Here is a 27,534-nt window from a genome sequence, read left to right as displayed (position 1 = left end):
GGAGGCGTGGCCTTCCAGAGAGGTGGCGGGATGGATGTCTGTGCCTCGCAGTTCGAGGACAAGCTGCCCGAGTTGCAGGAGCTCCTCTCGAGCTGTGATTTTGTCGGTGAGGAAAGCCATAGCGGGTGGAAGGAGGAGGCGGCCCAAGGCTGGGCTTTGCCAGTGGAACTGAGGCGGAGTTCCGTGCGCCAACCCACAGGGGGCGCTGTTTCCTGAGGCAAGGCCCATTCAGCCCTGTTTTGTCCCTTTTATCTGTCAGACATGGGCAAATGTGGGCCCTGCAGGTGTTTTGGACTCCAACTCCCACCATTCCTCACAGCCTCAGGCCCTTTCCTTTTCCCCCTCAGCCGCTTAAGCGGCTGAGGGGGAAAAGGAAGGGGCCTGAGGCTGTGAGGAATGATGGGAGTTGGAGTCCAAAACACCTGCAAGGCCCAAATTTGCCCAGGCCTGCTTTAACCTTTCTCCAAACTCAGAGCCACAAGTGCTGATGGGTTGCAATTCTTGTCTATTCATTCAGTCACTTCCGACTCTTTATGACCAAGGCCAGAGCGCCCTGTCAGCCGTGGCCGCCCCCAGCTCCTTCAAGGTCAAGCCAGTCACTTCAAGAATACCATCCATCCATGGACATGCTTTTTTCAATCCATAGTCTTTTTCGGAATTTGCAGTCTACACCTTCAAATTGAAAAATTCTCTTTTCCCGAGATGCAAGCTGCATATTTGCGATTCATAATTTTGATGCTTTTGCAATAGCGGAAGGAATAGCTTGATATCTTATTTCAAACTTAAATATTCTTTTTGCAACACAGTAATAACATTTGTATTGATTGTGTCATCCAAACATTACAATAGCCTTTATAAATAATATTTTGTTTTCATTTCAGTATTTTTATTTATTTCTTTATTTACAGCTTTTTATATTCCGCCCTTCTCACCCCGCAGGGGACTCAGGGCGGATTACAGTGTACACATATATGGCAAACATTCAATGCCCCCGGTGGCACAGTGGGTTAAAGCCCTGTGCCGGCAGGACTGAAGACTGACAGGTCGCAGGTTCAAATCTGGGGAGAGGCGGATGGGCTCCCTCTATCAGCTCCAGCTCCTCATGCGGGGACATGAGAGAAGCCTCCCACAAGGATGATAAAACATCAAAATCATCTCGGTGTCCCCTGGGCAACGTCCTTGCAGACGGCCAATTCTCTCACAACAGGACACTCCTGACATGACAAAAAAAATGCCAATTTTTGACATACAAACATATACAGACATACACAGAAGCTATTTAACTTGTTCTGGACGCCAGGGGAGCTGTCGCTTTCACCGTCCATCTGCGATGCTGATGAAGCACTTCCGCATTCCCCGCATGCTTCCCCGCTGGAATGCTTTGCTGGAGTCTTCTTTATGGCCTCATAAATCAGTTAATTTAGCCTCCCCACACTTTAAGGTGGTACCTAATTTTCCTACTTGACAGATGCAACTGTATTTCGGGTTGCAAAGGTCGACAACAGGCTACACAATTGGTTGGAAACCCACTCCAACCCGGGCTGGCTTCAAACTCATGACCTTTTGGTCAGAGTGATCTTAATGCAGCTGACACTCAGCCCGCTGCGCCACAATACCGGTTTCTGTTGTTCCACATTTTAAAAGTATTGTTTGTATAACAAAAAGGACTCCTTTCTGCAGGAAAAAAGAATACCATCCATCTTGCCCTTGGTCGGCCCCTCTTCCTTTTTCCTTCCATTTCCTCCAACATCACTGTCAACTCTAAGCTTTCCTGTCTTCTCATTATGTAGCCAAAGTACTTCATCTTTGCCTATAATATCCTCCAGTGAGCAGTCGGGCTTCATTTCCTGGAGTATGGACTGGTTGGATCTTCAAGATGGATGGATAGTATCCTTGAAGTGACTAGCTTGACTCTGAAGGAGGTGGTGATGGCCGACAACGAGCTCTGGCATGGGCTGGTCCATGAGGCCACAAAGAGTTGGAAGCGACCGAACGAGTGAACAACAATTAAACATAACTACATCTTCCTCAAAAGTAATCACAAATGATCAAAAATTAACCAATAATATAAGAAATATATGATTTCTCAACTTACATTGGGAAGAAACAGAGCAAGAATCTAAACAAAACAAAATTTATATAGATACATCACAGAGAAATAATTACTAAAAAGGTCACTAGTGACAAGGCTAGGAGCTTCTGCATCCCTAGTTCAGTAGTCTAGCTGGAGACTCCTATTTCTTCTACATACCTGGGCTGGTTGTTGACAGCATTAGTTTTTGGTCCTTCAGCAAGTTGTAATTCTTCATCAAGTTTTCAGCCCTAGCCAGTTTGTCTTAATAATAATAATAATAATAATAATAATAATAACACTTTATTTGTACCCCGCTACCATCTCCCCAAGGGACCCGGTGCGGCTTACATGACGCCGAGCCCAAACACAACAACACAATCAATAAAACAACAATACAAGCAATTAAAAAAAACATAGACAATAAAATACACAACATCTTTTGCCAGCCTCTCTTGAACACCCAGTTCCTGCGCTTGCTGTTCCAGCCTAAACTCTTTCTCTTTTGGGGCTCTTTCCCTCTCTTGCAGCTCCTCCTCCTTCAGTTTCAGCTCATTCAGCTGGAGTTCCAGAAAGCCTTGACCCCCCCCCCCCCCTCCGATGTAGAAATTCCTAGAATAATTAATCCCACCAATACTGATTGCATATTGTGAGAGGTCTCGGAGATTATCAAGTCTCAACACAAAATACATTTATCTTTCATGCACACTTTATGTATAGGAAGAAAATAAACTCATTTGAGATATGTTGAAGGAAGGGTTATGTGGAGACTGTGAAAAAAATGCTCTTGCAAATCAGGCTTGAACTCTCCCTTGAAACCAAGATGACAAAATTGAGGCTGTCACAACTTTGGCCATATCATGAGAAGACACAAGCTGCTAGAAAAAGGCAGTAATGCTTAGTAAGATCAAGGGTAATAGGAAACTATCAAGACATAGGAGCTGCTGTGGTGCAATGGATTAAACCCTTGTGCCGGCTGGACTGCTGACCTGAAGGCCAGGTTGCTGAACTGAAGGTTGCCAGTTCGAATCCGCAAGACAGGGTGAGCTCCTGTCTGTCAGCTCTAGCTTGCAGGGACATAAGAGAAGTCTCCCAGCAGGATGGTAACACGTCTGGGCACCCCCTTGGCAACATCAGTTCTCACAAACCAGAATACCATACACTTACAGTATGTTTCTCAAGTCACTTCTGACATGTGTTCCAGATATGTGTTCCAGACTCAATCAGGGAAGCCTCGACCCTGAGTCTGCAAGACCTGAGCAGGGTGGTTGATGTTCACATGGTATGGAGCTCCCTCCTTGATTGTGTCGTCCTAAGTCAAAGCCTATTTGAATACAATTAATAACAAATGCCTTCTACACATAGACTTGACAATAATTTTATATGCAATGTTTTTAATTATTTTGGTTCATTACCTTGATCTACCAGGAAGCACTGTCTCAGCCACCCATGTGGACAGTTTTGAATTTTTGAGCAATTCATAAGGGATATGCAAGCTGTTTGTTGCCGTCATTTAATAATACGTTGCATGATCTCTTGCATTTTTTTCATATCTATGTGGGGTCCCCAAACAGAACCCCTGAGGATACAATGAGCTCACTGTGCCATACATGTTTTTTTAAATCTAACATTGTGGTTGCAATTGTAGGAACTGTAATCCATTTAATAGTAGTGATATAACCATTGCAAGGCTGGGGGCTACATTCAGACTATGCAGGGGCACACTTCTAAAATATATATCTTTTAAACATTATTTGACTTACTTCAGGAGAAGTGGGAGCATTTGGAAGGCTGAATAAGATTTCTATTGAAGGGAGTAAAGGGAAGAGAATTTAAAGCAGGAATCTGTTGGAGCAGGTTGAACTCTTTGCTAAAATTAATATGTCATAAAGATCCCCCTTCTCATTGTCTTTGGTCTAGTGTGGTGTCCTTGCTTGAGTTTCAGTTTGTGTGCTGTGTTTTGCAGGCCTTGACATGGAATTCACAGGTTTACGTTCAGTGCTACCAGAGAAACAGCCCAGGTAAACCTGTCTGATTGAATGAATTTCCAGTTATGTGTCTACAGAAATAATGTGAACATGTACAAAAATGAAAGTCCTTTATGATTTCCTCCTCTTTCCTAGTCTCTTTGATTCACCTGCCGAGTGGTATCGAAAAGTCCGACAGAGTATTCAGCAATTTACAGTGAGTCAGCTTGGTGAGTGATTTCTAGTTTCTGAAACTCAGTGAAAGTTCTGCAACATGTGTGGCAGGTAAATGTACAGGAGGATCACAGAGGTAGTTGTAACTTTTTTCCTGCTTTCATGATTGTCTTAAAGGTCCATATCCATATTACAAAGTGATAATATGAGAGTAGTTTCTGAGGGCCCTTCCACACAGCCCTATATCCCAGAATATTAAGGCAGAAAATCCCACAAGATCTGCTTTGAGCTGGGTTATCTGAATCCACATATATACTCGAGTATAAGCCCAGCTTTCACCCCCTTTTTAGGCTGAAAAAGCCCCCCTTGGCTTATACTTGAGTCAAAGTTATTTATTATTTTACTGGGTTATTATTTTTTTTACATTTATTATTTTACTTTATTTACTATTATTATTACGTTTACATTATTTGACTCTATTATTATTACTGCATTTATTATTTTAATCTCTTTATTATTATTACATTTATTATTTTACTCTATTATTAATATTATTATATTTATTATTTTACTCTATTATTACTGTCATAATTAAATTTCCTTTATTTTACTCTATTATTTTTATTACATTTATTATTTTACTCTATTATTTTTATTACATTTATTATTTTACTCTATTATTATTGGAAAGATACATAAGCACAGTTACATTGAAGAAGGTTAGAATAATGGTTTAATCAGAGTTGGACAGGCTTATCCTAAACTACAGTTTTATGTAAATATTCAAAAACATTTAACCTACTGATGCCTCAATTAATGCAATTTATTGGTATCTATTTTTATTTTTGAAATTTACCAGTAGCTACTGCATTTCCCACCCTTGGCTTATACTCAAGTCAATACGTTTTCCCAGTTTTTTATGGCAAAATTAGGTGGCTCGGCTTATATTTACATCTCCTTATACTCAAGTATATACGGGTACTCAGTTTAAGAGTACTTGAATATAAGCAGACCCGTTATGAAGAATTAAAATGAGGAAGGGAATGGGAATTTAAACCACCTTTTTGTGGAATATTTAGGCCCTTCGAGGCATATTTGTTTAGTGGTACAGGGAGCTCTGGCGTGGACTAGTCCATGAAGTCACGAAGTGTTGGAAACGACTGAAGGAATGAACAACAACACAGAAGTTTAAAACTGGTTTCCCTGCATAACTTTACCAGCCTCAGAAATAATGTATATTTTAGGAAGTTGGTCCCAAAATGAATTTGTGGAGCCAGTGTATATGGGTAACAGTGTCCCTGCTGACATCAAACACTTTACATTTCTGTGAACTGCCAATAGTCAGACCTAAAACTAAATGGCCTTTAGGTTTTACTCTGATGTGAGCTCCTTATTAAGAGGGTTGGAAAGATTCTAGCATAGATAAATCCAAGAGAAGTAAAAGGCCAAGTGGCAGTGAACATCACTCTGTGTCTGAGACTGTCTGGTGTGGGTTTTTTTTTAGGTTTGTCAATATTTTGCCGTGAAACATCAACTAAGTAAGTAAAGTATTTTTTTCAGTCATGAGAAAATAAATGTTCGAGACTTCCCTATGGGCATCATCTGTTATAAGCCCACACGCTTAGTCGTTTCAATTAACTTTTACAGGTATGTGGCCCATTCATATAACTTTTTCCTCTTCCCTACAACATTTGGCCAAATGGATTCTGAGTTGTCTTTCCAAGGATCAAGCATCCAGTTTCTGTCTCACTATGGTTTTGACTTTAATAAGGTAATGTTTTCCTTTACAAATAGACTAGACCAGGGGTCCTCAAACTAAGGCTCAAAGACCAAATATGGCCCTCGAGGGTCATTTACCCAGCCCTTGCTCAAGGTCAACCTAAGTCTGAAATGACTTGAAAGCACACAACAACAACCTTATCTCATCAGCCAAAAGCAGGCCCACAATTCCCATTGAAATACTAATAAGTTTATATTTGTTAAAATTGTTCTTCATTTTAATTATTTTATTGTTTTAAGTGTTTTTTGCACTACAAATAAGATATGCGCAGTGTGCGTAGGAATTCATTCATGCTTTCTTCAAATTATAATCCCACCCTCCAACAGTTTGAGGGACTGTGACTTGGCCCTCTGTTTAAAAAGTTTGAGGAACCCTGGACTAGACAAATAAGACTTAAGCTGGGGAGAAGTTACACACAATAACTTTTTCAGAAGGATTTTTAAAAAATACTATTGCTTTTAAATTCTTTTGGAATGCAGTATACTCAGAGGTTATTAAAGTGTAACTATGAATTGATTGTTATGGAAAGGTGACTTTCGATGTTACAACACTTTAAAATTAAAGCATTTTGACACTGCCGTGGCTCAATGCTATAGAATCATGGGAGCTGTAGTTTTACAAGGTCTTTAGTTTTCTCTGTCAGAGTCCTTGTCTCACCAAACTACAACTCCCATGTGTCTATAGCATTGAGCCCTGACAGTTTAAATGGTGTCAAACTTCATTAGTTCTACGGTATAGATGCACCTTTCTGTGGCTGAAACAGATACCTTAGCCTGCCGTGGGATTTGCTTTTAACTGTCCAACTATTTTAAAGAGGCCAGACTGGATAGATTACAGACACTGATAACAGAACTATCACTTTGGGAGGTTGTACTCCTTCCTTCTTTAGTTTCAGGTGGGCTGTTACATACACTTCCAGTTCATCTACCATTTGAGTGACTGAAACATAATTTTACTCTGTTTTAAAAGATGGTACCCCCCAGTGTTGCAGAAGATTAAACTGCTGAGCTGCTGAACTTGCTGACCAAAAGGTTGGCAGTTCGAATCTGGGGAGTGGGGTTCACTCCCACTGTTAGCCTCAGCTTCTGCCAACCTAGCAATTCAAAAACACGCAAATATGAGTTGATCAATAGGTAGGTAACAGTGCTCCATGCAGTCAATCCGGCCACATGACCTAGAAGGCATCTATGGAAAACACCGGCTCTCTGGCTTAGAAATGGCGATGAGCACCACCCTCCAGAGTTGGACACAACCAGACTTAATGTCAAAGGGAAACCTTTACCTTTATACCTCCTTTTTAATTATTATGATGTTTCACTACTAGTGATGAGAATAGTTATGGAAGGTTTTAGAGCAGGAGTGAGCAACTTGTGATCCTCTGTTTTGGTTTGCAACTCCCATCAGCCAACCTAGCTAATACTGAGGGATTGTGAGAGCTACAGATTGCTACATTTTGGCTATCCGTGCTTTCAAAAGTGGGTAGAAAGGCATCCCCCCACCCCCCCACCCCCACCCCATTTCATTAAATGATGGAACTGTGTTTAGGATAACCCTTGCATCAACAGATATCAATTCAGAACTGATTCTGTTGCTTTTTGTAACCTTCTTGCTCAGTTGAACAGAGACAACTCTTGTTTTTTTTTTAAAAAAAAAACAAAACAAAATCAAGTTGTTGAAATTCAATGAATACTACCTAAATTAAATAGAGGACAAAGACCACCAAGTAAAAGACGGGCAGGGATGACCCTATATTCCACCAAAACAGCATGCTGTGTAACTTGACCCTTTCTCTTTCTTCAGTTTCTTAAAGATGGAATTCCATACATGAATGAAACACAGGAGAAAAAAATGGAGCATCTTGTACCTGGTAGCTGGATGGTCCGTAGGTATAGCAGCCCTGTGCCAATAGCTTTTGAAGTTGGATTTTTCCTTAATGTGAATTGATATGCATGTTTGCCACAATCTGAACCATTCTACTCCTCAGCTTCTCCTACACATATTACATAATGTAGCATATTTAGCCACCTTAAGAATGGTCCAATACCATGCAGTCTTTTTTTCCCCTGAGTCTCTTGTATTCCCAGCTTCCCCCTATCTTCCATGGACTGTGGTGTCTTTTCCACACTCCTTTATTTTATGCTTCCACTCTGCAGGATCTTGAACATTGTCTCCCATTTTCCCTAAGTATTTCCTTAACATTTGCCCAGTCATTTATCATTGGTATCTTTCCCTTTCCCTTCCTAACAGCTTACAAGATTTGTTCTCTCAATGACCAGCTTCAAACTTTTCACACCTCACATATTCGCACTCCTTGCTTTCTTTCTGTTGCCATATCTCCTATGTATTTGCTTACATTTTTCCTGATGCCTTCTATTCGTCAAAGTGGAGACGAAGCCAAAGATTGTCCTAGTGCCATAACAATTTGCAACTTCCCCTTGGTGAGGCTGTGGAGAACAAAACACCATTAAGGCATTGTGCTGTTAATAAGGTGGTGCCGGGGGACTCCTGTTTGAACCCCTGGCTGTTGACCTGTGGAATGGGGTGGAAACTTCTTCCTTGGAAGCTTTTAAACAGAGGCTGGATGACCATCTGTTGGGACTGCTTTGATTGTGCTTTTCCTGCATGGCAGGGGGATTGGACGAGGTGGCACATGTGGTCTCTTCCCACTGTATTATTCTATGATGGTCTCTCTTGGGAGGGAGTTTCACAGTCTGAGAGAATCCACTGAAAAGACCCTCTCCCGTGTTCCCACCAAAAGCGCAAGCAGGTGGTGAGAGAGAAAGAAGGCCCTTGTCAATCGTAGATGACTGGCGGGTTTGTAAAAAGAGTTGGTCATTCTGATAATCTGGACCTAAACTGAGTTAACATCTCACAAGGAATCTCTAGATCATTGGTTCTCTACCTGTGGATCCCCAGGTGTTTTGGCCTACAGCTCCCAATAGGATTTCTTGGAGTTGAAGTCCAAAACATCTGGGGACCCACAAGTTGAGAGCCACTGCTCTAGATCCTCCAAGGCAACTTAATGAGGACCATAGAATTGATCTGGAGGACCTAAAGAGAACATATTAATCAAATCTCTCTAATCTAGAAAAGTTAAAGCTGTGAATGGCAAATTAAACCATTAAAAATTCTGCCCTAAATCAGAACTGTCACTCTGCCTAATGGTAGGATTGGTCTTATCAGGATGCCTCAATTGTCAACCAGAGTGGGATATCCTTTGCAAACCTTGGGGTTCAAAAAGCAAGTTAATGCTGAGTTCAAAATAGAGCACAGTTTCATACGTGTGTCTTGTTCTTCTTCAAGTGGTTTTGGCAAAGATAAGCTGAAGAAGGTAATTGAAGAAGTTACTTGCTGGGTGTCTTCAGCAGAAGATAAAGATTCTATGGTTCTGCACAATCTGTATGGTAAGACATGTGATATAGCGCTTCATTCACTTTTAAAATCCACTTCCCATAATCCCTTGATTGAGTGTATGGCATTCTCACTTTTTCCCTGAGATATTATCTTTTTTCTTTGTTTTAGTTCTTTGCTTATTTCCTTTGGTGTTTATCTACTAAGAGGCAGTTTTGGTTGTAATATACTTAACTTGATCCTTGCAGGGATGGTGTTTTCCTCTTTTTGTTAATTCCTCATTACAAAGAATCATATCAAATAAGAGTCTTTCTATATACACCTCTTCAGCATGTTCAGCATGTACCATCTCTAAATTCACATGCGGGAATTGAAGGCATAAAGTTCAAATTCTTATTTTCAGTATAAAACTAACACTTTTAAGGGGAAGTTATAACTCTGTTCTCTGGAAAGCTGTATTTCAACATGTGGGGAGATATATTTTTTTTGTATGAGAAGGCTTAGGACTATCCTCAAGAGGATTGTTCCATATCTCTTGAATGGTTGAACTGGCTCACAGTGTTAAATAAGATTAATCAGAAAAGCCCTGCTTTCAATTTATTCGTTTCCTGATTGTTTTTCTTGAAACTTGCTCCCTACATAATTTGATAATGCTTCAGTTGCTTCCCCTGGAAAACCTAATCAGTGATGATCAAATTGCAATGATTTGCTCCCTAAAATACTTTTTAGTTTTCTGCATTTTTTCACTTTTCCCATTTTGATATTATGAGATCGTGGTGGCACTTTGGGTTAAACCCTTGTGCTGGCAGGACTGCTAACTTACAGGTCAGTGGTTCGAATCCAGGCAGAGTGGGTTGAGCTCCCTCTGCCAGCTCCCTATGCAAGGACATGAGAGAAGCTTCCCACAAGGATGCTAAAAACATCAAAACATCCGGCCGTCTCCTGGGCAATGTCTTTGCAGACGGCCAATTCTCTCACACCAGTAGCAACTTGCAGTTTCTCAAGTCGCTCCTGACACACACACAAAAATCTTGATATTATTAAAATATCCTAAGGTTACCATATGCAGCTCCTCGCCATATTATTTTTATTACTTCTTTTTGAAGGCTTCCAGATGTTTGAAGTGCAGCTGATTTTAAGACAAGCTATTAAAGATATTTGGACTATCCCTTTAGGAGATCATAAAGTAAGTGTATAACTTTACAGCATCTGACTGTGGGATTGTGAACTCCTTGTCTCTGCCATTGCCCCAGGTTTCCATGTTGAGAGCTTTGAGTCTAAATATTGATAACACAGTCTCACCATCATGGTAGAGATCTGCTTTTTAAACCAGCACTCTGAAGTTTATTTATGTATTCATTTGAATAAATGTGTATTATTCATAGTAAATAAATATACTCAAAAGTTTGATTTAAAAGTAAGTTAATAATAGCAAGCAGTGAAGTGTTACTGTTGTTAAGGCTGTGTTTACATGCTGACTCTTTCTAGCTGGCGTGTACTTCGTCTACTCAATAAATCTGTTCAATACATTGTTGAATGTTGATAGATCGTTCAATATATTGTTGGATGAACACTACAGTGTTCAAGACTGACAACAGGATTTAAACCAAGATATAATATTCCAACTTCACAGAAATGTATTTGTGTTGTTTTCTTCCAGGTGCTGGTGAAAAAGATGAATCCGCGCCAGCGTTGGCTGCTGGAGAACACTTCCTATGACTCTTGTCAAAAAGAGAAAATTATTCTCTGTGCAAAGGGCTTTACCAATCTTTTCCAGGCACTTGTTAAAGTCAAAAAGGCAAGTCCCAGTTTCCTTTTAAAAAAGGAATGCACACACACTGCTTTTAGTATAAATTAATAATTAGGCAAGAGCTTAAGCAGCTCATGACAATAGATGCCTTTTCATCTAAGAAGACTGATGGTAGTAGGTACATAATTCTTAAATTGATCTTTGGAACAGCACCGGATTATGATTGAGGATGGCGTGATTTTAATAGTGAATGCAATGTTTTATATGTTTTAATGTGCATTTACTTTTAATTTTTAACTTACCATAAGTGTATTTTAACTGTTTATTGTTCAAAGGCATTGAATAGTTGCCATATGTAAAGCCACCTTGAGTACCCTTTGGGGTAAAAAAAGGCAGGATACAAATAGAGTAAATAAATAAATAATATGCTAATAAAAATTTAGGACTATAAAATGTCTACCTTGCTGTGTTTATTCTTCAGCTGTCTCATGGCGTGTATATGTTTTCAAACATGTTACATGGAATTGTTTTTCATTGGATTACACAGACTTGATTGGAAGTGTGCGTGCCATTTCCCGTTTTTTACATGTGGAAAATTAAAGCTAAAATTGTTCTCTTCTGTATTTATAAACATTTTGCACCCAAGGGAAATGCCAGATGCCTTAAGCTTACCAAAGAAACTCCCACAAAGATCCTGAAGTCATGCAATGCTGTACTTGTTCTGTCTGCAAATTAGAACTGCTCAGCTTGTAGTCTGTGTTTTGCTTTTAGGGAAAGGGGCTCTTTATTAAAATAAGTTGCTGGGCCATATGACCATATCCTCCCCTTAGTCATTAGCAAAATGGTGCAAATCATGCAGAACCAAGCATTTACATTTTTAATGGCCCAGTATGGAGATGCAGTAGTTTGGTTGATGGTTTAGTGATATCTTGTGTCTTTTTTCTCTCTATAGCCGCTGGTGGGACACAATATGATGATGGATCTTTTGCACCTGCATGATAAATTTTACAACCCGCTTCCTGGTAATGACATTTCACACATCAACCACATAGAGACTTTTGTATCCTCTCTTTTGGTGATGAATAATTTCTCTTAATTCTTAGATAATCCTTTTCCACTTCTTACTTTCATTTAGGGCGGGGGTGGGGTACTGCAGCTAGCCAGGAACCTTTTTTATGTTTTGCTTCTGGGATACTCCAGAAGCCACATGGTCTGCCAAAAAAACCAGATAACTAAAAGAAATAGTTGGTGGTCTGTGCCTGCTTTTTAAGGGTTATTTTTTGACATTTATTTATTCATTTATATCCCACCTTTTTCACCCCGAAGGGGACTCAGTTCAGATCACAAAACGTACATAGGCGACAAACATTCAATGCCATTTTATACACAACTACACAGACAATTATACATAGATAAGAGGTATATATATTGGCTTCCCCCATCTTTCGGCATCTTGGAAGGTGTTGTGCTTGTTTCCGGCCATTGGCCGGTGCTGTCGCTCCATCTCCCTGCCGAAGTGCTAGTTCATAATTTCTTTCCTCTTTTTGGATTGAATTGCTGGCATTCCTCTGGGTACCTCAGAATACTTCCTCCGTTTTTAATGAGTGGTACCTATTTATCTAATCACATTTTGCTTTTGAATCTCTAGGTAGGTGGAAGCTGGGCTAAAAGCCAGGAGCTCACCCTGACCCGGCTTCGAACTGGCAGCCTTTTGACTGACAAGATTGACTACAGCTGGTGTTGAACCTGCTGCGCTAAAGCCAGCCCTATAAACAGTACAGGGATGAGTCGCAATATAATGAGAATCTAGATTGTATTTGCTGGGGGATTCCTCAATTCAAGGAGAGGTCTGAAAAAAGCCAAGCCCACATGGCCACATTTTGTCAATCTTGACTTTAGGAATCATTTCTAGTTTCTGATCAGATTAGCAATGGTGGCTTCATGAGTTGTATTTTAACAATTTAGGTTCATTGTCTTCTCTCTCCCTGCCTCCACCTCCTTCTGCTTACATTTTCAGAGAACTATGAAGAGTTTAAAAAGAACATACATACTCTGTTTCCCATCATCTTTGATACAAAAAATATTGCAAAGTCCATTTGGAAGGTAACTTTAATTCTCCAAGCTCATCACTCTTGCTTCTCCCACTGTGCCAAAATGAGCCCCACCAGAGGCCTTTTAAAACAACATAGAGTCACTTCCTATTTGTCTGGCTGTAGATTTTCTTCTTATCTTGTACAGTTCTTCAACTCTTTTAAAACCATAGAAACTAATTCTTTTTTTCTTTAAACAGGAATTTCCATTTCCTCAAGCTTCTACCCTTGCAGAAGTTTATGAAGGGCTTTGCAGGTAGGTCATATTTTTGAAGCTCTTTTGGGGTTTTATCATTGTGCTTGAAAAAGAATGTTGACTTTTTATTGTTTCTTACTAATACAGGCAGCCCCCAGTTACAAACATCCAACTTACAAACAACCCATAGCTATGAATGGGGTGAGACAGGAAGTGAGGGAAACCTACCCCTAAGAAGGGAAATTCACTATTGAAAAAGTTACCATGGGGGAAAAGGTTCTCCACGGAAGTTTTATCACCAATATTTTTTTTCCACAATAAGCCAAATGATCCAAAATCCAATTCACACAGGGATGGAAATTGAGGTGAAATCCTCTGAACAGGGGCACAGACAGCAAAACAAACACCAAAGGGGTGTTAATGTTTCCCTATGCTTCACTATATATAGTAGTGAAGTTACACTTAAAAATGTACCTATTCCGACTTACATACAAATTTAACTTAAGAACAAACCTACATACTGTATATACTCAAGTATAAGCTGACCTGAATATAAGCCGAGGCACCTAATTTTACCACAAAAAAAAAAACCCTGGGAAAATGTAGACTCGAGTATAAGCCAAGGGTGGGAAATGCAGCAGTTACTGGTAAAATTCAAAATAAAAATAGATACCAATAAAATTACATTAATTGAGGCATCAGTAGGTTAAATGTTTTTAAATATTTACATAAAACTGTTATTTAAGATAAGACAGTCCAACTCTGATTAAACCATTATTCTAACCTTCTTCAATGTAAATGTGCTTACTTATTAAAGAGAGTAAAATAATAAATGTAATAAAAACAATAATAAGAGTAAAATAAATGTCATAATGACAATAATAAATAGAGCAAAATAATAAATATAATAATGATAACAACAACAACAACCAGAGCAAAATAATAAATAACCTTGACCCAAGTATAAGCTGAGGGACCTTTTTCAGCCTAAAAAAAGGGCTAAAACCTCGGCTTATATTAGAGTATATACGGTAATATATCTTGTTGGTAACTTGAGAACTGCCTATAGTCACATTTCATTCAGCATTAGTTACAGTTTAGCCTTCCAGAATTCAAAAGCTGGTTTGCTTTTAGACCCTATCCTCAAAACAGCTGACCATTTCGATGAGAAGCGTTTCCATCTTAGGTTGACATCTGATGGATGCCCAGACTATGTGACTTCTGTCTAATAGTTCAGACCTGTTTTTTGAGTGAGACAGTTCCTCATGCAGAAGATATCATGATAAACCTAGACAGCCACAAGTAGATAAGCAGTTTATATAATTCTGTCATCCTTAGAGGCATGTCGTGCTTTGAACAAAAGAAATATAATTTAAATATGTTATACGCTATCCTCATTCTGATTATTGGGAGAAAGGTGGAATATAAATGTTTTCTGCTTCCCTGGAGACTAGGACATGGAACAATGGCTTCAAACTACAAGAAAGGAGATTCCATCTGAACATGAGGAAGAACTTCCTGACTGTGAGAGCCGTTCACCAGTGGAACTCTCTGCCTTGGAGTGTGGTGGAGGCTCCCTCTTTGGAAGCTTTTAAACAGAGGCTGGATGGCCATCTGTCAGGGGTGCTTTGAATGCAATATTCCTGCTTCTTGGCAGGGGGTTGGACTGGATGGCCCATGAGGTCTCTTCCAACTCTATGAGTCTATGATTCTGTGAATATTATTATTATTATTATCATCATCATCATCATCATCATCATTGGACTGTGAAAAATAAGAGGTTTAGAGAAATAATTTTTTTGTTAAAAGCAAATGACAGAAAAGAACATTTCAAACACCACCTTATCACCTAACTTAAATATGTTTTGTGTGGCAGAATAGCTAACACAGAAATAATTATCTTGTTTCTATAATTCCTTACCTCATCTAATCTAGTATAAAAATATAAACCATTCTCCTTGATTTTTTTTGTATTTCAACTGAGAAGCAGGCAGGGAGGATTGATGAGAATGTCACATAAATAAAGAGAACTGAAAACAGTCACTATCTCTCAACAGTGCTATAAATACAACAAACCAGTCTTGTCCAGAAATCTTTCACTCGGGGGATTGCCTCAGATATGGTAAATACGCTTATAAAACTCAAACTCTTGTCTTCTGGTCAAAAACCAGTATACGTAAAATACATATTATATAGTTCAAATTCCATCTAGAGTTCTAAAACACATGCCCCTCTTTGGATTTTCCATATTTTGTTGCTTTGTAGCCTGAAAGTGGAATAGATTTAATTGACATGGTTACCATATGATAATATTTTCTTTATTACGCAAGAATTAAAGAAAGAGTAACAAACTTGTGCTTTTTCAAAATACATCTGTTTCTAGAAACTCCTAGAGATGCTGGAGCCTCATAATAAGATTCGACGGTAATGTCCTGGGATTAGTATGTGTTAACCCTAATTGTCTCAATGCATTTATGCTTTAGAGGAGAGAAATGACAATATAAAGTAAAAAAAGGAAAAATGTTTCTTTTGATCTTTTGGTAACAATATGATTTGGTCTCAAAGTCCTTCTGTAGAATACCTTGCAAAAATTTGCATTTTTTGTTTTGATCAAACCTTTCAGCCACAAAGACGTGTCTCCATGAAGCAGCGTATGATGCATTCCTCTGCGGATCAGGTATTGGTGAAATTTCTAGCTTATACTACTCCTGTCCATATGAATTTGTACTCCTCTATAAAACAATTTGAAGTGTTTATCGGTCTATTTCTTTTATATAAATCCTCCACCTCCTTGAGTTCACAACTTAGTGTGTTATCTCATGGGTCCCCCCTTGGGGGTTGAGAAGGGCGGGTAGAAATGCGCGAAATAAATAAATAAATAAATAAATGGGATTAAATTGAAGCCCATTGGATCTGATCCATCAGTTTTAGGTACTCCATGAACAAACACCGCAGGTCTTTGTATTTGGACCTTGAATGTACATTTGTTAACCTGTTTGACAAGGTTTCACATTTAAACTTAAGTTGCTATAATAAATATTTTCATTTATTTATCGTGTCAGAAGTGAATTGAGGGTACAGCTGTAATGTGTTTAAAGACACAAACAAAGTTTTAAAACTTGGCATTATACTAAATGGCCTTTGACCAGTAACTGGCCACTTGGAGTACCTCTGGTGTCGCTATAAGAAGGTCCTTCATTGTGCATGTGGCAGCGCTCAGGCTGCATTGTAGCTGTGGGTTTGCTCTTCTCCACACTCACATGTTGTAGACTCCACTTTGTGGTCCCATTTCTTAATGTTGGCTCTGCATCTCATGGTACCAGAGCTCAGTCTATTCATCGCCTTCCAAGTCACCCAGTTTTCTGTGTGCCCTGGAGGGAATCTCAGCCACTGATTGAGGTTCCACATTTTCATAGAAATTTGGAACTGACTAGCATTTTGCCTTTTCTCAGAAAATTGCCTGTTTTGGGTCAAGGATTAGAAGTGCTGTCACTCTCAATTTTAATTTCTTTCAAACTTAAGCAAAATTGTCAGTATCACCCAAGCCATAGAAACCATGTTTCCTATTTTAATGTACTGGATATTCTATGTCATTTATTGACAATATCCAGCTTGCAAAAATACATGCTTCAGGTAATAATAATAATAATAATAATAATAATAATAATAATTTATTTATATCCCACTTTTTTCCCTCATGGGACTCAAAGCGAATTACCACATATTAAAATTGTGTAAACAACAATCCAAACACATCAATAATAAATACAAAGCACCATAAAATAACTATTTAAACAACAATAATATACATTCACATTCTCCTGGCAGGTATTAAACTTGTTGTGGGGAAGAGGAGGAAGATCCCAAAGAACTGTTCAAAGTTTAAAAAAACAAAACTATCCCTAATATGAGGTATCTGCTCTGTTGCTAAAGTTAAAGGATTAAGCTTTGCTAGAGTAGCATTAGAGGACATTCCTGAGTGACAGACTGCTGGTTCTACCTGGCCTAATACAGTAAGGATTGCTGTTTGCCATCTCCCTCAAACACAGCTAAGCATATCTGCAACCCATAGCTTCTGCTATGAAAATGGAACATCAGCAAAAATAGGAAGCAAGAGATCTGAGTGCAGTCATCACCATATGGATATTTCTTAATAATTATGGAATTTTATCTCAGTGCAATGGAAACAAGTGTACCGAGAAATGTGCCTGTTTTCATATAATCCATCTCAGAGAAACAGTCCACTTCATGAGGTCGAATCAAGCCCTAGTGATTTGAAATCATATTTCCGCATTTTGTATATTCACAAAAACAGTGGTTCCCATTTGGTCCTCCAGTTATTTTGGACTTCAACTCCCAGAAATCCCAGTCAGCTTTCCAGCTGTTAGGAACAGTGGGATCTGTAGTCCAAAACACATGGAGAACCAAAGATTGGGACTCACTGCACTAAAAGAAAGGGAAACGATTGTGGTACTTCACGTACATACGTCATTGCTGCAATTATAAAATGTCACTTTTCCTATGTTGTTGTCTGTTTGTACTCAACTATAGACATAACCATGGAACTGTTTTTCCTTCTAGTTCTTCTTAAAATTGCCCATTTGCTTCTTTGCAGCATGTCTTGGTAAGTGATGATTCCAATGAGATTTTTCTTGAAGAATCACCATAATTTCTTTCTCCACAACCCCCATTTTTATTTTTTTTAAAACTTTTTTCACCGATGTGCATGAGGAAATTTAGCTATGGTTTTCATACACCGTAGTGATCCAGACATAGCAGTGACCTATGAATGACTTATTGGAATATTTTAAAAAACTTTACACAATCTAAGCATAGACACTTAGTGGTTTTTAAAAATTAGAACTAGAAGGATACCCTTCTTTCTGAAATCAGATGGAGTGAAGAAATAGAAATGCAAACTTTTTCTTATTATAACTACAGAAGGCAGGAAGGATCAATGAGAAATTATGTAGATAATAATCTATAAATTTCCTTGTTTATCTATTTCTCTAGTCATGTAATATATTTTAAATCTGGTTAAATGGTGATATATGCTTAGATTATTTTTACAGGATAAATGGCTTTTAAATTGTTATTTATTTATACTTATAGTATTTTAAATTGTACCAAATGATAATTTTTGGTATTATTTTTAATCATGTATTGCTTATATTTTTGTATTACTGCTTGTTGTAAGTCGCCCCAAGTCCCTTCGCGTATTATTTTACATTGGCTCTACTGGCCGCCATTCTGCTACCGAGCACAATTCAAATTCTGCTTTTAGCCTATAAAGCCCTAAATGGTTCCAGCCCAGCTTACCTGTCCAAACGTATCTCCTCCTATGAACCACCTCGGAGATTAAGGTCATCTGGGGAGGCCCTGCTCTTGGTCCCGCCTCCTTCGCAGGTGCATCTGATGAGAACGAGAAACAGGGCCTTCTCAGTGGTGGCCCCTCAGCTGTGGAACTCCCTCTCCAATGATATCAGAGCAGCTCCCTCCCTCCTGGCCTTCAGAAGGAAAGTGTAAACCTGGCTCTGGGGTCAAGCCTTTAGAGATTAACTACAGTTCAATAATAGCTACGGAATTATGTGCAATGACTTTTGGAATGGCCCCAGATGGCAATTGTGGATAACGTGATTTTTAATAGTTATTTTAATGTTTTATATGTTTTTAATGTGGATTTAATTTTAATTTTAAATCTTTAACTTTTAATGTATTTTAACTGTTTGTTGTTCAAAGGCATTAAATAATTGCCATATTTTAAAGCTGCCTTGAGTCCCCTTCAGTTTAGAGAAAGGCAAAATACAAATAGAATAAATAAATAAATAAATAAATAAGATTAAATCTACCATTTTTTCCTAAGGCAGCTTACAATAATCAAGTTGTTAAAAATAAGTTCCTCTCATTCCTCCTCCTTCTTTTTTAAACTAGTGATCACACAAGGGCTGCCTCCTCTTTTTCCCAGTACCTCAACGTTTTGTCTTCACATGTGAATCAGGTGAACCTTATGCGATCTAGGATTCAGAAAATTGTGAGTATGAAATGCAAAAAAGAACCTGACTACCAACCTGCAGGGAAGCTACTTAAATGTCCATAAATTATTTAAAGGCTGCTGTGTGGAAAAGTCCTAAGGAAAAAAAGATACAGGATGGGGGACAATGACCCTTCAAAGGTGGGAATAGTTTGTGGATTGTATGGGTCTGATATGAAGCAAAAGATAATACTGTTAATACAATTGGCATCTTGAATTTGTGCGATTGGTGCTCGCTCTTTTATCAACAGAATCCAGTTTGGTGAAGCAAGAGAGACTATTTTCCTAACAGAATTTGCATTCAGACATAAACACACACACACAACATAAGGTCATCAGCAAATGAAAATTTAATTTTATTTATTTACTTTCTCAGAATTTTTCTGGCCTGGATGACCATACGAAACACTTCCCGCTTCTGATAGCTAACGTACAAAAATGGCCTGGAGTGAATGAAGAGCAAATCCATCGGGAATTAAGAATCTTCTGCAGGTTTGATGTGCGACGCCTAAGAATGAACCAGTTTCTCTTGCTGTCCAATAGACTTAAAAAGTAAGTCTTTGAAATACTAATGCGCCTTGCCTTCAAAATTGTCATTTTATACAGCTGATCTTTCCTGCTGTTTATTGCCTCAAAGAGGGAGAGTCTCATTTCTGAAACATTGGAAATCAAGGTGGATTCAGCTCATGTGCTAGATATGGCTACTTTTGCTGTGTTTAGTAAGCTGCATACATCTTCTGGAGTTAATAGACATTTCTGCAAATCCAAGAGTAGTTCAAAAACATTTTTTCAACATATTGTTGATCCTAAACATTTTCCCTGATCTTATTGACAGAATTGCTGATAAAGCAACATGAAATATAAAGCTTTTTATTGGAACACATACATATTAGTGGGTTGTTGTGAGTTTTCCAGGCTGTATGTCCATGTTCCAGACACATTCTCTCCTGACGTTTCACCCACATCTATGGCAAGCATCCTCAGAGGTTGTGAAGTCTGCTTGAAACTAGGCAAGTGGGTTTAATATATCTGTGGAATGTCCAGAGTGAGAGAAAGAACTCTTGTCTGCTTGAGGCAAGTGGGAATTCTTCATTTGGCCCACAAAGAAAATCTAACAAATGCTACATTCAGCAAAGGACAAGAGGGATTCTCTCGCTTCTGCAGGAGTCTACCGTATACCATGCAGCTGTGGAAAAGTCTACATAGGGACCACCAAAGGCAGCACCCAAACACGAATCAAGGAACATGAAAGGCACTGCAGACTACTTCAACCAGAGAAGTCAGCCATAGCAGAGCACCTGATGAAACAACCTGGACACAGCATATTATTTGAGAACACAGAAATGCTGGACCACTCTAACAACCACCATGTCAGACTACACAGAGAAGCCACTGAACTCCACAAGCATATGGACAATTTCAACAGAAAGGAGGAATACATGAAAATGAAGAAAATCTGGCTACCAGTATTTTAAAAACCCTCTAAAATCAGGATAGTAAACAAAGAGCAATGCTCAAAAAACAGGGGAAATCCAGACAAGAATCAGTCAAGGCCAGCTAACATCTCCCAACAAAGGATCCCCCAGGCAGCAACCAGCCAGGCTTTGAAGCTGCAAGGCCATTAAATGCTAAATTTTGTGTCAGGAGCACCTTGAGAAACTGCAAGTTGCTTCTGGTGTGAAAGAATTGGCCATCTGCAAGGACGATGCTCAGGAATGCTCAGATGTTTTACCATCTTGTGGGAGGCATCTCTCATGACAGACAGGACCTCAACAGTTCTGCCAGCACAAGATTTTAACCCATTGCGCCGCTAGGGCTCCAATGAAATTCTAATCAAGGTGGCCAATTGCAACCTTCACACCTACCTCAAACAGGCAAGAGCTCTTTCTCCCACCCTGGACATTCCACAGATATATAAACCTCACTTGCCTAGTTTCCAACAGACCTCACAACCTCTGAGGATGCCTGCTATACATGTAGGCGAAATGTCAGCAGAGAATGCTTCTGAAACATGGCCATACAGCCCAGAGAACTGACAGGAACCCAGTGGTTCAGGCCATGAAAGCCTTAGACAACTTATTTAATACATGTTAGATTTGTAACCATATTTATTATTGTGTTTATTAAACCTATGATTTTTTAAATTTTTCTTTTGTTTATTTTCAAGTAGTTCTCTTGTTAAAATGAGCTTTGTTGTATTATTTACATGGTAAAACTGTAGCGATCATTACATAGTTATCTAGTTGAATAAATTCTATTGATGATGAATGTTACCCCATCTTGTAATTAAGACCAGCTCCCTGCTACATAACAATCATTTATACATAATATGTTTGCTCTTAGTTTAGGTAAGGAGATGGACTCCTAGTCAGTACTTATAAAGGTTTTTTTTCTCATTGCTCTGAGGAAAAAAAATTACCCATTACCATAGAAGGAGCTATTAGCAGTGGGAGGGTAATGCTTTGTGGAAATGTTAGCCCTAGTTAGCATTTGCATTTTAGAAATTATTAAATTGCTTTTGGTTTTTTCCTTTTTCTTTCAATTCTTACAGCATCAGGATGGTGCTGGAAGAATATAAAACCCATCCCAACCTACAGATTTCCCTGTATTACTACTGGAGGCATGCCCCAGAAGTGAACTGTTTCCTCCAGTAAGTAAAACTGACTTTATTTGAAATCGTAGTTAATTATTAGAGTTTTATAATGCTAGTAATGACCAACAGGCATTCTCTGATTTAGGCCTTCTGTATCTGTCCACAATAAGATCTGAGCTCATGTAAAGCACTTCCCTGCTCTTTTTCTAGGGTTTCTCTGCAGAGCTTCCAATGAAATCCAAATCGTAGAATTTCAATGAGTGGTTTGTGTTGGGAATAGCAACCTCCCAAGCCTTCACTACTTATTTGTTAATGTATATATTTGCTAACCTGTGTTATATGTATATGATTATTTGTCAGTTTGACTGACCTCTTTGGTGGTCAAAATCTGGCTACCAGTATTAAAAAAAACTCTAAAATTAGAACAGCACAACAACAGAGAGGAAACAAACAAGGACATCTAATCAGCTCTTAACAAAAGATTGCTCCAGGCACTGCCAGGCAATCAAATCCTAATCAAGGTGGTCAGTTGAAACATTCACACCTAGCTCCAGCAGACAGGAGTCCTTTGTCTCACCCTGGTCATTCCACAGATATATAAACCCCTTTTTCCTAGTTCCAACAGACCTCACTACCTCTGACGATGCTTGCCATAGATGCAGGCGAAACATCAGGAGAAAGGCCTCTAGAACATGGCCATATAGCCTGAAAAAACCTACAACAACCCAGACCTCTTTGGTGTTGGAGGGGCTATAGACATGTGATTGTATTGAGCATGTTCAGACTCAAGACTTGATTTTGTTATCAGTATATGTTTGAGCTTCAGTAGAGAAGTATGCTTTAGAGACTTCATTAGAATCAGTATGTTTTTGGACTTTAATGAGAGCAGATGTCATTTGGACTTATGCAGAACAGTTTACTACATGCTTGCTTTGAGAAGCAGTGAGTACAATTATACTTTGTACTATGGACTATTGAATAAGAATGATACCCTGTGTTCTCAACACATAGAAATCACATCCTATCTATAAATGTGTCCGTATGGTGAATTAATACAAGATGTTTGAGAGTAAACAAGATATGTATTTTTTCAAAGAAGACTTTATTTTTATCTCTGTGCATATTTTAAACTAAAAGGTTTCAGTGGAGAGTATATATTTTTGGGCAACTGCAATTTCAATTTCAACTTCAAAGAAACATCTTTAAAACTCTGCTAGCCAAATATTTTTTTATGCAATGGCATGTCTTCGTCCATGGCAGTTCAAAGACATGGTTAATTAGTTTAACAGCTAAGTTACCTGTGTGCCATTACATGAATGCTTACGGATATCACTTGTTCAGAGGGCTGACTTCTAATAAGGTCATGCCTTTTCTTAACTAGTGGTTATCAAAAGATGGTCTCCAGATGTTCATGGAGATTCACCTTTGCCAAATGGCTATGACATCATTTTCCCTTTTCAATAAGGTTATGATTGTCATTTCCCACCCCCACCCCCCCAAAAAAAACAACGTTTGAAGCATTGTCGAAATATAGCCTAGGCGTGTGTCTCATACTGACATTTGCTTCTCTTTCCTCACAAGGCTTATAGTTGGTCCTCCTTATCCACTGATTCTGTATCAATGGATTCCACCGGCCACAGCTTGAAAATATTCCTCCACAAAAAAAATCTCCAAAGCAAACCATGATTATGACATTTTATAAATGGTGCATCATTTACTAGGTTGTTGTATATAATGGGACTTCAACATCAACAGTTTTTGGTATCCACAGGGGATCATTACTTTTTTGTAACTGGCTTTAGAAGTGCATCCTCATCAGTACAGCTGTAGTGTTTGCCTTGTGCCACTCTACTCCCCCCCCCCCCCATTCTTTCCAGACCTATCAAGTCTGATTTTCTTCCTCTGCAAAGAGAGCAGGCAAGGAAAACAAACCAAAAATATGACTACTTAATCTTGTAAATCAGGAGTAGAGAATTTGTGGTCTTCCAGGTGTTAGACTGCACTTCCCATAGTTTCTATTAACCCATTGTGAAATTCAATTGGGAATTGCACTGAATCAACATCTGAAAAGCCACAAGTTGGCCATCCTTGCTGCAGGAAAGTGAGCACTGCCCTCCCATCATAGATAAGTGGACAACAGTCACTGCAATTTTTGTTTTGCACAACAATAAAAAATGAAAGGTTGAGTATCATTTATTCTGAAATCTGAAATGTTTGAGAATAATCTATATGGGTGGCTGGGATAATGGCATCTTCCCTTTCTGATTGTTCAGTGCAAACTGTTTTATGCACAAAATTATTATTTGAGTGGTGTTGGAAAAAAATGATTCTCCCGGAAACCTAATGGAGTGAGTGATGGTTTATCCTTCATGTTTTCTTTATGCAGCTTCAGGGGTTCAGCCTTATTCCTCTGACATTTTTGCCATAAAAACTTTCAATCAAACCACAGTGATATTTTTGGTATTTCCAATTCTGTATTTTTTGTTTTATTTCCAATTTTGGGAACTTGGCAGAGTATCACGTATGTCCTGTGGGTAAAAGATTCAGTTCAGAAGAAATACAGAAAAATAAATAAATAAATAGCAGAATTATTTGATATAGAGCTTGTGCCTTCATGCTAGCATCAGGTTAAGGAGCCCTTGGTGGCGTAATGGGTTAAACCCCTGTGCCAGCAGGACTGAAGACCAACAGGTCGGAGGTTCGACTCCAGGGAGAGTGTGGATGAGCTCCCTCTGTCAGCTCCAACTCCCCATGCGGGGACAGGGGAGAAGCCACAAGGATGGTAAAGCATCAAAACATCTGGGTGTCCCCTGGGCAACATTCCTACAGATGGCCAATTCTCTCACACCAGAAGCAACTTGTAGTTTCTCAATTCACTCCTGACACGGGGAAAAAAGCATTAGGTTTTGTTTTAATTTTTACATGTTTGCTTGTTTTATGAAATATGCTTCCAGATCGCAATCCTGGGAGAAAAGCTACCTTTCTGAATACAGCTGCTGACTATTTCCTAACCTGGATGGAACCTAGTATTTAAAGTTATTCTACCCAAAGCAAAAGAACATGAAATCAAACAAAAAAGAGAGACAGATAAAACATGACCTAGTTATTTTAATTGTTCATTATCAATAATTCACTAGCCATAAGCTAATTTTATGCAAAAAATTATTATTTGAGTGGTGTTGGAAAAAAATGATTCTATATCAAAATTATTATTTGAGTGGTGTTGGAAAAAATATTATATCTGTATTATCTCTTTTTTATTTATTTTCAATAATTTAGAAGTGGAAATAGGTGTTATTGCAAGGTCACATATTCTGAACTGGCAGTAGAATGAAGCACCATATTGCTTGTGCCTATGAACATGGATATGGAACTTTAGAGATCAAAATGGTCATTCTGGAGCCTGATGGTGTTCTAAACTTTCTTCTCTCTTTCCAGAATTTGTGGCATTGTGGCCTCTTGGTCTCTGCTAACCTTCTTCCTTGGAGGCTCCTCCAGTTGTGCTGTGTGACAGATCATCTGTTGGAAACATATTTTCTTTATGCAGCTTCACCTTTCCCACCCACCCACCTCATAAGTCATATGCGGAATAAAATAATTTGCATTTTTGTTGTCTTAAGCCTTTGTTCACTCATGATTTTGATGGGAGTCAGAATTAGCATCCAGCTCTCCCATCCAGTTACATCTTTCCCCACCTACCTCATGAAGAGAGCTGCATCTAGTATTGGCATTGGGTGAGAAGGTAAAAAGGGCAGACATCAGTGGACAACAAGAATCCAAGAAACTGGGTTGGAAAGCTGAACCAGCTGTAATCTGAACCTGTCTACTGCCTACATGGCCTATTACTGCCATCCTCCTTTTTTGAACTTGTCAGTACAGGGAAAGGGGGATGGATCAGTCCCACCTTGTCCTCCCAGTCTTCAGAGAATGGCCACAGATCTCCAGAGAGCTCCTTGTTATTTCTAGGCTCCTTTGCTGTCATCAGCAAAAATACCCAACAATGGTCAAGACCTGAGCTTTATGGCCATCCTGCAACAGAGATGGGGTCAGCCAAGGTAAGGTATCAATCCAGCGGGATCAAATGTGTTTCCAGTAGCATTATATTTTTATAGAATTAAAACAGCAAAAAAAAATTGATATTGAAGCAGGCATCCTTTCTGTTTTCCTCTAAACAGTGTACCTGAGCAAATGGAGATGATAATGAGCAAACATGCATAAGGTTGAGCTGCAACAGAGATGTGTGCATATGGAGGAACTTTCAGAAAAATTCTGTTTTCTGTATTATATAGCCCCTGAAGAAGGCAAATCAGTAAATATAAGGGCTAAAATGTATTGGGCTTCTTATGAAACCGGATAACTAAAAAACCCTGCTTAAAGGAAACAATACAACTGTCAACAAGCGTGTGAACACCTGTTCCTTATTTGCCAGAGAAGTAACAGAAGCACCATAGTAGTGTTTGGTTGCAAAGAACTGCAACAGCAATCTCCTTGTTCAAAGTACACCAGAGATAATCAGCACTGTTGACAATAGATATAGCGATATGTACCCAACAAGACACAGGCTGATTGCTATTCATACTTCCTCATACTCTAAACATTTTGATATGAAGACGTCCGAGTCAGTGCTGTCACACTAACTCAGTGTGACAGCACTGGTGGTCCATCATTCATCCATACAGTACTACTCAAAATTGTGGGCATTGTAGAATGTCCAGAAAAGAAACAAAATAGCCAAATACAGTGACTAATGGCACATTAGGTGAAAAAGCCCTGCCAGGTTCCCACATCAGGCAGTTTATTATCACTATATGTGATCCATAGCCAGGACACTGCCTTCATCTTAAGAGTTGTGCAAAAAAAAAAAAAAGGTTGCTCACCTAAAAATGTACTGGCAGCTGCTTTTAGTAAAAATACCCTTCTGTTTGCATTCACGCATTACGTCTTAACAGCAAGTACCTTTCCAGATCTGTATGAGCACATTTCTTCTGTGGTTCCTCCTGATCTTTTTGTCTTTAGAATATCCATCTGCTGGAGTGGCTGTTTATCCTAAAGGGCAAGCTTCTGTTTGGAGGCTTGTACAAGGATGCTCTTCCGTCAGTTTAAAGGTCTGTCTGCTCAGACCCAAATGATAACATTTTGGATTAAGTCCCTGAATTTCCCAGACGGTGTGGCCAAAAAGTAATCTGGTCCATTTCTAGTTTTGAGTGTCTTCTTTTTTGTGTGTGTCAGGAGCGATTTGAGAAACTGCAAGTCACTTCTGGTGTGAGAGAATTGGCCATCTGCAAGGACATTGCCCAGGGGATGCCCAGATGTTTGATGTTTTACTATAGAGTCATATGGGAGAGCAGGAACAGTTATCCATCAGCAGTTAACATTTCAATAGCACACTCAGCTGGCACACAGATCATCTAATCAGTTTTCTCTGGTACAGTGTTATTATTGTTGCTTAAATTTTAGGAGTTATTTCTAACTTTGGGGAATATGTTCCAAGGCACAAATGTCTATAGATACCCAAAACTGGACAATAGCAA

General features: G+C 38.9%; 1 protein-coding gene across 2 annotated transcripts; it reads left to right on the top strand.

The window, feature by feature from the left end:
* On the top strand, positions 1-25,611 carry PNLDC1 (PARN like ribonuclease domain containing exonuclease 1). 2 transcript variants are annotated; one of them, XM_060753669.2, is made up of 19 exons: positions 1-106; positions 4,038-4,092; positions 4,195-4,268; positions 5,717-5,750; positions 5,860-5,983; positions 7,793-7,878; positions 9,296-9,396; positions 10,450-10,529; positions 11,004-11,141; positions 12,046-12,115; positions 13,111-13,196; positions 13,384-13,439; positions 15,437-15,501; positions 16,003-16,056; positions 17,961-18,003; positions 19,311-19,410; positions 19,787-19,962; positions 21,962-22,060; positions 25,442-25,611. In XM_060753669.2, the coding sequence occupies exons 1-19, from the start codon at positions 31-33 to the stop codon at positions 25,512-25,514; spliced, it is 1,590 nt and encodes a 529-aa protein (XP_060609652.2). In that variant the 5' UTR covers positions 1-30; the 3' UTR covers positions 25,515-25,611. The 2 variants fall into 2 exon arrangements, with proteins under 2 accessions (XP_060609652.2, XP_060609653.2); XM_060753670.2 differs by lacking the exons at positions 1-106; positions 4,038-4,092; positions 5,717-5,750 and having other exon boundaries at positions 4,197-4,268.
* Positions 25,612-27,534: the final 1,923 nt, after the last annotated feature.

The sequence above is a fragment of the Anolis sagrei genome, chromosome 1, assembly GCF_037176765.1.
Source record: "Anolis sagrei isolate rAnoSag1 chromosome 1, rAnoSag1.mat, whole genome shotgun sequence".
Taxonomy (NCBI): domain Eukaryota; kingdom Metazoa; phylum Chordata; class Lepidosauria; order Squamata; family Dactyloidae; genus Anolis; species Anolis sagrei.
This window is presented reverse-complemented; position numbering and strand designations above follow the sequence as displayed.